The 13,127-nt window shown below is 35.1% G+C and overlaps 1 protein-coding gene across 1 annotated transcript in view; it reads right to left on the bottom strand.

The window, feature by feature from the left end:
* Positions 1-12,826, bottom strand: part of si:dkeyp-14d3.1 (transmembrane protein 132C) — a 556,433-nt gene extending 543,607 nt beyond the window's left edge. The window contains exon 1 of the mRNA XM_056463261.1: positions 12,160-12,826. Coding sequence (XP_056319236.1) covers positions 12,160-12,235 — 76 coding nt within the window. The 5' untranslated portion in view covers positions 12,236-12,826. The remainder of the gene's footprint in view (positions 1-12,159) is intronic.
* Positions 12,827-13,127: the final 301 nt, after the last annotated feature.

Raw genomic sequence — 13,127 nt, 5'->3', positions numbered from 1 at the left:
GATCTGGTTAGTTCCTTAAAATTAAAAAACACATCTAAAACTATGCTGAAAACACGAAGTGTGCTGCTTTCTTTACCGATTTATATGTATTTCTGAGCAATCTCCTGCCGTTTGTTGTTGCTATGGCCACTATCAGCTATCCTTACACATGTGCTGCGTTCAGTTTTCAAAATAGTTCAACTTTTGCCACTGTGTGTGTGGATTAATACAGAATTTGTATCATTGTTTTTACTTATGGTTAAGAATAGAGCAATATGCTGGTGTTTACTGCATTACTTTAATGCACTCTTGCATTGGGCACACAAATATACTCTGTACTTTGGCTACTTCAACAAGACAGTTGATAAGCCATGGTGGGCGTTTCTTTCCATCTCGCACTAAACGCAGACTACCAATCACAACAGACTGGGTCATCAGACCAATCACCGCAGCATCATGCTAAGGAGGGGTTTTGAACAAATGAATTGCTGAACAAATCATATAAGAGTCATTAGGATCCATTTCTTCATTTTCCTTCAGCTTGGTCAGCAAAATGAACCGCCAACTATTCCAGCATATGTTTTACACAGCGGATGCCCTTCCAGTTACAACCCAGTATTGGGAAATACCCATACACACTCATTTACATGCACACTCTCATACACTATGGCCAATTTAGTTAATTCAATTTACCTATAGCGCATTTCTTTGGAATGTGGGGGAAACTGGAGCACCCGGAGGAAACCCATGCGAACATGGGTAGAACATGCAAAATCTACACAGAAATTCCAAAAGGCTCAGCTGGGACTCAAACCAGTGAGGCGACTGTGCTAACCACTGAGCCTCTGTGCCTCTGTCATTAGGATAATTAGGTAAAAATAAAGGCATAATATAAGACAATGCAAGTGTTTTTTCACCTTGCATGCATATCAGTCTGTTGTTGGAGACCCTCAAAACCAAAATATGACCTTTAATAATGCAAAGTAGGGGCTGATTAATGGTGGTTAATATTAATGTCAACGATTACTAATAAATTATTACAATCAAGATGAGGTTGTTAATATAAGTTGCACTGTCAATGTTAAGAACCAACAATAAATGATTGTATCTTCATTAACCAGTGTTAACGAAAATGAATAAAGACTGCAATAAATGTACTTTTCATTGTTTGTTCATGTACACACATTGACTTTAACTAATGTAACCTTCTCGAGTTTCACCTCTAGAGTTTTATGCATGAGGCTCAAAGGCTCCAAAACACAAAGCGAATACAAAAAGAATTGCCTTTTTCCTGTGCAATAAGACACTAGGAATGACCATTACTGTTATAACTCTTGTGAAAGAGCAGAAATTACATTCTAAACGCCATTTTATAAAGAAAGCTGCATAAAATGTCCTTTTAGCCAAACAAAAAAAACCTGCACTTTACCTTTTAAGGTCAGCACAGTACAAGGTGGCATAATAAGACATGATGTACTGCCGTAACTCCGAACTTCGCCAAGCAAACAGGTCTATCATAGCTCGAGAAAACGCACTCCACTAAAGGTCTGAGGAAAATGGCTTTTCATCCAGATGTCATCGCAGAAATCTTGATGGCTGAGAGAAAGACAAGTGGCCTAATTTACAGGCCATTTCATGTTTGACGTTTGCGTAATTTTAGCGTTCTGAAAGATTTTGTTCAAGACATATGAAGTGCCATATTTGTGTCTTTAGAAAGCTACTCAAGAAAGACATATGTATTAAATTAATGTGTTAGTCAAAAGATTAGCTTTCGAACGAGCTCTCGAAGAAATGGAATTTTGGCCTTGATGCTCATTTTCTCAGTTTCAACATGTCTAAGGCATAATACTGAGTAATAATACAATGCAACAAAACACTTTCTCAAAGAAATCATTGCATATAATAGTGACTTGGAACAATGTTTAAAAGCTCTACAATCCCAGCTGGGTTCAGATTAGTATTTCACAATATATTGGTAATGTATTTGTTCGAAATGATTCACCCATAAATGGGGCAATAAAAAATTATGTAGTTTAGCTCTGTTCTATTACTGTATGTATAAAATAGATGCGTACAGCCAGGGCATACATCAGTACACTGTCCTTGAGAACAAAAGTAGTACTGAAGAGAAGAAACTTTAATAAAATTGTCATTTTTGCGGGCACAACGTATACCCTTAGCTTCATTACATTGAACATTGAACATTACATTAACATGCTAAATTTGTCAGTAAAGCTTGGTCTAGTAAACGTCCGGCATATTTGTTTTGATGAGGGCTACCCAAACTCAGTCCTGGAGGGTCAATGTCCAAGTTTAGATGCAAATTTGAAACCTACCAACCTAGAAACTTCTAATTTAATAATAATTATAATGATGATAATAATATTAATAGTAATAATTCAGCTGGGTGATGCAACGGCAGTCATATTGTGCCAGACTGCACACCACACACCAGCTGATTGGTGGAGAGGAGACTCGAGTGATGAAGCCAATTATTCTATGGGGATGGCTAGGAGGCCATGATGGACAGAGGCCAGGGGGCAAATTTGGCCAGGATGCTGGGGTTAAACCCCTACTTTTTTTTGAAGGACATTCTAGAAATTTTAACGACCACAGAGAGTCAGGACCTCGGTTTAATGTCTCATCCAAAAGACGGTACTCACTGAGCAGTAAAGAGTCCTTTACCTAGCTTTCATATGTGGTCTCCCATCCAGGTACTCACTGGGTACACTCCTGCTAAGCTTCAGTTGGTGACCATGTGACTAGTAGCTTGATTATCTGGTTCAGCTGTGTCTAATTGGGGTTGAAGCTAATTTTTTTCTGCACAGCAGCACTCCAGGGTTGAGTTTGGGCACCCCTTGATTAGATGGCCCAAATTTTCCTACACAAAGTTGTGATACACTGGTAAAGTTTGTTCCTCGCCGCTGTCGATACTGGCTTGCTTGGTTCGGGACTTGTAGCTGCACATCGATGGAGTTACTCTTCAATGTTCAGACTTTCAGCAGTGAAAATAAAACCACACTTAACTAAACTGAACTTAAACTCTGAAAACTGGACTGACACCGTTTCAGTTGACTATAATCTTCTATGCGAAGCTGCTTTGACACAATCTATGTTGTAAAAGTGCTATACAAATAAAGATTAATTGAATTAAACTGAATACACTAATAACCTACGCCAATAAATAAATAAATAAACATTTAAAGGTCCAGTGAAATTAAGATGAAAAAAAAAATTTGTTTCAGTTTGTAACAAAAAAATAATATAAGGTCTCAGGTTTGGAACAACATAGGGTAATAATTAATAACAATTACTAGATCAATCGCTTTCACCTAACTCTGAGAGTTTAAAACCACTTAAAATCGAAATATAAATATTCATTTTTATACTTCATAATGTCTAAATTCAGGTCATTTGCATAGTAAACAGTCTCCTTTATAGAACTATGAATTACTGAAAACAAATCAGTATTTAATAATTGATTCATCCCTACTTCAGAAAACTCTCTACAGGATTTAAGTTTAAGAGCACTGTTAAAAATCTCATGCATGCCTTTTTTTCTCTTCAGCAAGTGTGCTTTTCCAGAATGCTCATACATCTCTCCAGCAGCCTAATAATGAAAGCTTTATTTTTACTCTCAGTTTAAAACACTGAGTAATGTGTGGGCCTGCAGAACATCAAGCTCAAAGACCTGGATAATTCCAAGGTCATTTCAGCACTAAGTACTACATGTTAGACCACTGAGGTGCAGAGGGAGGAGGAGGAAGGCCAAAGATAGAGCAAGAAAAGAGGTTGGAAGAAAAATACAAAGAAGAAAAGGATGGCCTTATTAATTTAGAGCTTTGTATTATCATTCGTTCATTCATTTTTTTTAACCCTTTATTAATCAGGGGTTGCTACAGTGGAATGAACTGCCAACTTATCCAGCATAATTTTTTTCGCAGTGGATGCCCTTCCAGCCACAACCCAACACTGGGAAATGCCCACACACTCACATACACTATGGCCAATTTAGTTTATTCAATTCACCTGTACCGCATGTCTTTGGATTGTGGGGGAGCACCCGGAGAAATCCCACGCGAACATGGGGAGAACACTTTGTATTATCATACTATCCATTTAACAAGCTACTCAATTTACAGTCAAAGTGCTTTAGGTTTAATGAAGAAAGTAATCTGACACACTGCTGAGACCCCATGTTTGCTTCCACTCTTGATTAAACCCCATAGACTGATTTCATAAAGGACACGTCTCAACAGACAAATGCAATGTTTTTTTAAATGTCAAAAGTGCCTTGATTTACCTGAATGCACCCGAGTAGTGAACCACACAACTAAAACCATCAGACAGAAAGCAGTGCAATAGCAGGACACTGCATGCCCCTTGTTATGAGGAAAACACCACATGAGACTCTGCTTGCTTACATAAGAGCAATAGTTTTTTCTGCGATTATAAAAGAAAATTCAGTAAAAGTCAGAGTTGGTTGAATATCTTTCGCCAGTATTTGTAAATCCTGTCCAAACTAAAATTCAACTATTAATTAACTATTAGAAAATTCAACTAAAGAGCATTGATAGTATATACAAGGAAAGAGTACTAAATAAGGCTATTATAATTGTCGATGAGAGACATCCTTTATCAAACACCTTCCAATTGTTACCATCCTCCTCCCTCAGTAGCAATTGATGGCAAGTAAACTGGATATTTATTTAGAGCAGGGGTACCATGTTTTTAAATGATTTACTTATTTATATATGCCAAATGTAAAAAGAAGTCTCTGTGAGTGTATGCTGCAAATGAAATTTTCCAGCAAAAAAAATTAAGTTTAACTAACTAAACTACTTCTACTAACTAAACTAAGTTTAACTAACTAAACTACTGCTTCATTTGATGAATGTATGAAAAGTAACAGTCCAGTCCAATGGTTCTGAAATGAACCGTAATGAACAATGGGACTGAACAGTAGAAGGGTAGCAATAAATGATTGAGTGTATTTGTAAAAGAAGAAATGAAAGAGTGAAAGCATGCTGTGCATTGCAGTTCTAAATTGTTTTAATGTAGACACATTTGGGCACGAAGATCTCAGGTTGTCATGATCACCAGTGATCTATCCACCATAGTAAACCACAGATCCAAAATGAAAACTGAAATGAACTACAGATCCAGTCATGCAACACACACACCTTCTCCAAGTCACCATTGATTACACTCCCACAGCTGATGCTGCTCAATGACTGATTACACACACATACACCTCACTTTGAGATTCTCATTGCTGAGTCATGTAAACTGATTGTGAACATTATGATGCTGTTTCCCTTGCCTTGCGTTTCGTGTTTAGACCTTGCTTTCTTTTGTTTGTTTACGTTGTATGCTGACTGCCTTCTGACCTATCGTCTGTTATTTCGACTATTATTCTGGATTGCCCATACACTTCTGTTTGTTCCTATATTGACCATTACTTGCCTGACCATTCTGTTTAATAAAACCTGCAAAAGGATCCTCACTCCGTTGTCCAGCGTCACTGTCACATTACACTGTTGTTACGTGTTTTTTTTCTCATATCACTGCTTTTGATATATTGTAAATATCAACTAACATATATATTTTTTGGGACTTTTGATGTCTTTAAAAAAAAAAAAAAAAAAATATATATATATATATATATATATATATATATATATATATATATATATATATATATAACAGAGCAAAGAAATTTTTTACAGTATGTCTGCTAATACTTTTTCTTCTGGAGAAATTTGTTTTATTTTGGCTAGAATAAAAGCAGTTTTCAATTTTTTAAAAGTCATTTTAGGGTCAAAATTATTAGACCTATTGAGCTATTTTTTTTTTTTTCGATTGTTTACAGAACAAATGATCATTATACAATGACTTTCCTAATTACCCTAACTTGCCTAGTTAACCTAATTAACCTAGTTAAGCATTTAAATGTCACTTTTATTTGTATAGAAGTGTCTTGAAAAATATCTAGTAAAATATTATTTCCTGTCATCATGGCAAAGATAAAATAAATCAGTTATTAGAAATGAGTTATTAAAACTATTATGTTTAGAAATGTCTTTTCACCGTTAAACAGAATTTGTGGAAAAAATAAACAGGGGGGCTAATAAATCTGACTTTAACTGTATATATATATATATATATATATATATATATATATATATATATATATATATATATATATATATATATATATATATATATATACACATGTACATGTACTAGGGATGTCCCGATCAGGTTTTTTGCCCTTGTTATTGTATAGTGATGGTTTGTTCTGTAGACAATCTAAAAAAATATATAGCTTAAAGGTCAAATAATTTTGACCTTAAAACGGTTTTTACAAATTTTAAAACTGCTTTTACTCTAGCCAAAATAAAACAAATAAGACTTTCTCCAGAAGAAAAAATATTATCAGACATACTGTGAAAATTTTCTTGCTCTGTTAAACATCATTTGGTAAATGTTTAAAAAAGAAAAAAAATTATTAAAAGGAGGGCAAATAATTCTGAATTCAACTGTATATACAGTGGTCCCTCGCCATACGATTCACTTTTCGCTGTCTCACAGTTTTGTGGATTTTTTTTGTGCAATTTGACATGTTTTTTTTTCTTACAGTACATTGTGTCCCACGTCTTGATTAGCACATTTTGTTCTGCATCCTGATTGGCTGTAGATCATTGCATGTGCAAGTTTTCTCCCCCACAAACCCCATAATGTCGAGGAAACATTCTGCACCGTCGAAGGCACCCACGGTAGCAGCCAAAAGGCAGAGGAGAATGCTAAGCATCGCACAAAACGTTTAAATTCTGAGCATGCTAAACGAAGGTAGAAGTTACACTAGTGTTTAAATGAGAGAAAAGTGTGAAAATGTTAATGCTTATCTGAAAAAAAACATGTAGAGAAGAGGTTTACAGTCTTAAAACATCTATAATTAAAATAAAATTAAAAATAAAGCGTACTACATTGCGGATTTCACCTATTGCGGGCTATTTTTAGAACGTAACTCTCGCGATTAACAAAGGACCACTGTACACAAAGCGCTAAAACTATCCCAATTTTATTCAAAAACACAAATACTCTAGTTGAGGTTTACATATTTTTTTATCCCAATGTATATGTCAAATATTCTATCATTATCAAGTAACCTACCAGTGTTAAGACCACATTCAGTGCAATAAAACAGTGCAAATGTACAGTATGATGCAATGACACGCTGAAATCAAAACAATAGATCCCTAAGGAGCAATGTACAGCAAGCATGATCATTTGCTGCACAACACAGAAAGTCTTTTTTTTTTCCTTTTTGCAATGCAATTAAATAGGCTGACCAGTTTAGATTTGAGCTTTAGATTCTGTGCCCAGAGCTACTGAAGCTGACAAAAGGGCGAGACTGGTAGCGCTACACACAAAATCCTGTTTTAAAAAGCAGAATAGACACAGAAGAAAAGCATTACAGAACAAAATGGTAATGTAAAGGCAATGGTTTCTCTTTAGTGTCAGAAAACAGAGAGCATTCTGATACAAAATCATCAACAACAAAAGTTATATGACAAAGCATTTCAGAAGTACTGTAAAAAGGCTCAAACGAAAGTTTAACAATTTATTAGTATGCATGATCATGATAATCACATAATAGATTTTGTTTCTTGTGTCGTACCAAATTAGAAATATATCAGCCATATGGACAGAATGAAGATGCACATACACATATATATATATATATATATATATATATATATATATATATATATATATATATATATATATATATATATATATATATATATAACAAAAAAGAAGAGAAGATCAGAATCAGTGTCATAGACATGCTGCCAAAAATGTATTGTGGTCTGTGTCACCTCTAGTGTAGACATAAATCAATCACTTCATGTTCTGTGCGAAAGCATGGTTTATCACAATTTGCCTGGTTTCAATCTCATCACGGTTCATGCAAAAGCCCAGTGTGATGGAACATCTGATGTTGTATAATAGCCTTGTTAATAAAATATTCCAAAAGAAGTGCAGATTAATGATGCTCAAATCAAAGATCATGTATCCAGTGACTAAAGAATCTATACCAACTCTAAAACATGCTTAAAACAGTAGAACTTACAGTCATATGATCCAAGTCGGACCAATCAGCAATAAAGGAGACTAGATTAACATTGATTTTCACTGTTTTTTGCTCAGGTTTCCTGTGTGTAGGTTCTCATTTTACTTTTATGGCGAATGGATATGTTCTTTTCATATTACCTTAAAAGTACAATACTGAACAAACACAGGAGGTTGAGGTAAAAGTCTCATTTTAGAATAAAATTTTAAACAGCACTTAGAGTTTTTTTGCACCTAAACCCTTAATGTCATTTTCTATTCAAAAGTCTCATTTGGTCATTGTGACCAGTGGGCTCCTGGCCATGAATAAACTTTTTATTCCTGCAAAGACACCTTGGGGGTGGTGTCTGGTTTATGCTGCGCAGCTGAGGAATAGATGTACTAAAGACTATGCACCTAATATATGCACTTCATTGAACATGTATTATACAATTAGACCTCACCTTTTTGGAATGACACTACAGTATAACTTGATGTCAACTATGTTTATATACTGCCCATTCTATAAACAACTCCTTAACTTTTCAGATTTTGATTAATGTAATGACATGCACATTTTGTGAAGCCCCTTTGGAATGACAATTATTGTGAAAAGCGCTATATAAGTAAACTTGGATGCATTTGAATCTATGTTCAAAAGACCGCTGCAAAAACTGTAATACTAAGAGATAGCATTAAAGATTGTGTCAGACCTGCATAGAGCTGAGAATGGTGGTGATAGGGTATAGACGTTAAAAACCTGTATGCCAAGTGTGATTGAGGTAGTGATAGCAGCTTCTTGACAGGACATTCAGTAATTAACATGTAAGTATTCAGGTAATTAACATGTATTCATTTTAATTGTCTGAGGTAACATCTGACTAAAGCCACGGCACATTGGACTTTTCGCCCCATAGACTTCCATTCATATGTCAGAAGCACAAGTTCATGTGACAAGTTTTGCTGTTTGCTGCATTGCAAAATTCAAGCTTGTTGATCACATCACTTGACTGCGTGAGACCAATTGAAGATCAAAACATGACCTCTCTGGACAGAAATAATGAAAACATGGAACAATCGCTTGTTTTTTTTTAAATGTCTAATCATCTTGTTTAATCCCACCCCATTTCACAGCATCGTATAACAGAATTACTAGTGTGACCATGGCATAATACTGAGAAATGTTATTTTAAAATGCATTACTGACTGTTTCAACTCACTTTTGTTTGTTGACAGTGAAAATGTTCTGACATAACAGATAAAAAAAAAAAAAAACGTAATTACAAGTACCCATTTAACTTATTCAACTAAAATTAGTAAACTGACTTTACCAAGTTCTGCTTAATAGGTCAAAATATATTTGGTCCCTGTATTATGAGCTAAAAAAACTGCTTTTATGTTCATTTAAAATGTTTAAATTGGCGTCCTACACTCTCAGAAATAAAGGTACGCAAGCTGTCACTGGGGTGGTACCTTTTCAAAAGGTACAAATTAGTACCCTAAAGGTCTATATTAATACCTCAAGGGTACATATTAGTACCTTAAAAGTACAAAAGTGTTCCTCTTAAAATTTGTAGGTTTTAATATATACCTTTTAGGTACCAATATGGACCCTTCAAGTATAAATGTGTACCTTTTGAAAAGGTACCACCCCAGTGACAGCTCGCGTACCTTTATTTCTGAGAGTGTATTTAGGTTTCCAATATTCTTTGAAATATCGCATTTTGTGTTCAACTGAAAAAAACACTCATATAGAACAAGTCAAGGTTAGTAAATAATTAAATTTGGGGGGGGGGGGGTGAACAATCTTTTTAGTGTGGTTATGAACATCCTGCATGGAATATTACATCCTATCAATAAAAAATCCATATGTAGGCACACCTTAATAAAAACAGAGTGAAATCTTATTGAAAAGGCATGTCATTCTAAGCTAATTTGAAAATGTGCAATTGTGTAACAGTGCAAAAGTTGTCCAAATGATTTAGTTGACTTTGATTATGTAATAAAATAAACACTAGTAGAGCCAGTTCTCTCTGTACAAAATACATATGTTGTGTAGGGCTCCCAAACCACCAGCAGGCTCCCTTGTTCATCTCGAAGATGATTTATTAACTAGGGTTGTAAGACAGACTCATTTTTGATTTTGGCTTCCAAAATATTATGAAAACATGATGTTTCTGTTCCTTCACTTTAAAGTGATGTGATATGCTTTTTTATGTAACCCTGAAACAGTCAAATAATTTAACATTACTTGACTGTTGGACATGAGAGATGCTATTCCCTAGATAATCTCTCCATGCAATCTGAGAAGAAGTGAAACAAGGGCAAGAAAAGTCTACTATGAGCTTTGGGTCTGCACTTAAAATGGACAAATGAACATGAAAAATATCAAAATGTCCAACTTTGGGTTTTTACAATGTACATACAGATGAAGATAATTATTAGCCCCCTTGTTTATTTGTTTTCCCCAATTTCTGTTCAACGGAGAGATTTTTTTCAACACATTTCTAAACATTATTTCTAATAACTGATTTGTTTGATCTTTGTCATGATGACAGTGAATAATATTTGACTAGATATTTTTCAAGACACTTCTTTACAGCTTAAAGTGGCTCAACTAGGTTAATTAGGTTAACTAGGCAGGTTAGGGTAACTAGGCAAGTTATTGTATAACGATGGCTTGTTCTGTAGACTATCGGAAAAAATATAGCTTAAAGAAGCTTATAATAATTTTGACCTTAAATTTTTTATTTATTTATTTATTACTTAATAAAACAAATAAACTTTCTCCGAAAGAAAAAAAAATATTATCAGACATACTGTGAAAATGTTCCTGCTCTATTAAACTTAATTTGGGAAATATTTAAAAAAGAAAAAAAAATCAAAGGGGGCTTAATAAATTTGACTTCAACTTTATATTTATATATATATATATATATATATATATATATATATATATATATATATATATATATATATATATATATATATATATATATATATACATTCCAGTTGTGTCTTAAATGAGGCAAAACCAGTAGTAAGGTAGTTAAATGCTAGCCAGTATGGCCAATCTAAAGAAAACAAAAGAATCATCCTCTGCTCTTTACTGAATAATATAGTAACTTTAATAGGAATCAATGCATGTTTAAGTCATACTGTGAATAAAAAGTGTTTTTGTTTTTTTATTACTAAATTATATGAAAAACTACTTCATTTTTACACTTTTCATTACATTTATTCATTTATATTGTGTTTGTCTTGGTTGCAACTGTATTTTGTAAGATAAATTGTTTCAACTCATTTTTTCTCTTATCGTGTTTTACTTATTGGTCACAATTTTATTTCTGATTAATTACTTTTTCAACACAGTTTTGTTCTAAAAGAGCAGATAAACGGGTACGTGTATGTCATTTTTGTTTGACTAACAAACTGACTTTACAAATGTCTGCTCATGGCACCTACTGTGAGATGTTATTTGTTTCTTGCATTATAATGGGCTGAATAAATATTTATGTTCAATTAAAATCGTTAAATCCTTAATATGTGCTTTCATATTGATCAACTTAACGTCAACCCCTCAGATACTTTCAGCTCCATATGTAACGTTATAGTTTACTCATGAAATCTAGACTATTTACACACTTGGGCATTATTGTGATACTTAATGCAGTCAATATAGTGATTTTTTTTAGCTTGATGGACACCAGTAGGCTATATAGTCTTGTTTCATGAACTTGTTTTCACGATTCATTAAAAGATTCGACTCAACAGAACAACTCGCAATCGGACCTCTCTGATCCCCAGCTGCAGCTGGTGTCAGTCAATAGCCGTGATGTCGCGCTCGTTACGGTGCGATTCCCATGCATGTCTCGCTTTAACAACACCACACAATGAGTTGAACTCAAAAGATTCAGCGAGGACCACACTACAGCTTACGATTTAAACTGTATCACTTCACGATCTAAAGATACACAGAGGAAATACCATCACGCGAGTGTCATTAACGATATATGTGGTAGTGAGGATGGAAATATGCCAGAACCCATTAATTTAACTTACCTCTGAGCAGCATCACAATAAAATGCAGAGTATGGAGACGCAACATGTTTGTTCTCGCCCTATGAGAAACTTCCATCTTACTGGCCGACACGAAAGGGCAGTGAAAGTGAAAAGATCCCCTTTGCGCGCGGAGAGATGATCACAAAAATGCGCGATTAAGTTCCAGTATCGATGTCGGAGGATATCCAGGAGCACTCATCATACTGTTCTTCACCTCACATTGGGATCGGTTTACTTTACTTTAGGTCAAATGGACTTCAGAGTCCGAACATCCCGCATTAGATTGGATTTACGGTGTCAAAAATCCAGAAGGATGCCACCGAGTCTCCTCGTTGAGCGAAAGATCCTTCCCAAATATTGTGCTTTTTCTCACACCCGAAGTATTTTTTCCCATGTGTCGGTGTATCCAAATGATCAGTCTGCGGTATTCTGCCGTTGGGTAGCAGCGAGTGAATTTAATTCCCGTTCCTTGGCTACTTTTGTCTTTCTAGTAAAGTCTAGCGGGTTGGGTGGCGTTTTTTCACCCTGATGCGTAAGGCAGGATCTGTGTTTCCTCCTCATTCGCTATCGCATCCTCTAATGCGGAATTATCCAGCACATCCTAAAAGTTGCTGGAGCGCACGGTTGTACCATTTGCGCTTGCCATATTCAAGCTCCGGAGATGAGGAATATTACTAGGCTGGTTTTCTTCCTCAGGAGATTGTTATAATGTTACAAACGCAAAATAAAACAGCAAATGTTTGCATAAAATGGGTGCATGTGGGTTTGAAGAGGGTTTTTTTTCTGCGCCAACCTCTCCTCTCCACTCCAGCGCAGGCAGTGGCAAGTCCAAACTGAGGTGCGGGGTTAAAGCATCACCTGAGGCTCTTCATCCACATCAAGGGCTCCAATGTGCTCCCCCACTGACTTCTGTGCAAATGAGCTTCATCTGAAAATCACAGTTGCCATCAAAACGCATTTCGGACTCT

This window comes from Danio aesculapii, chromosome 8 (assembly GCF_903798145.1).
Source record: "Danio aesculapii chromosome 8, fDanAes4.1, whole genome shotgun sequence".
Taxonomy (NCBI): domain Eukaryota; kingdom Metazoa; phylum Chordata; class Actinopteri; order Cypriniformes; family Danionidae; genus Danio; species Danio aesculapii.
This window is presented reverse-complemented; position numbering and strand designations above follow the sequence as displayed.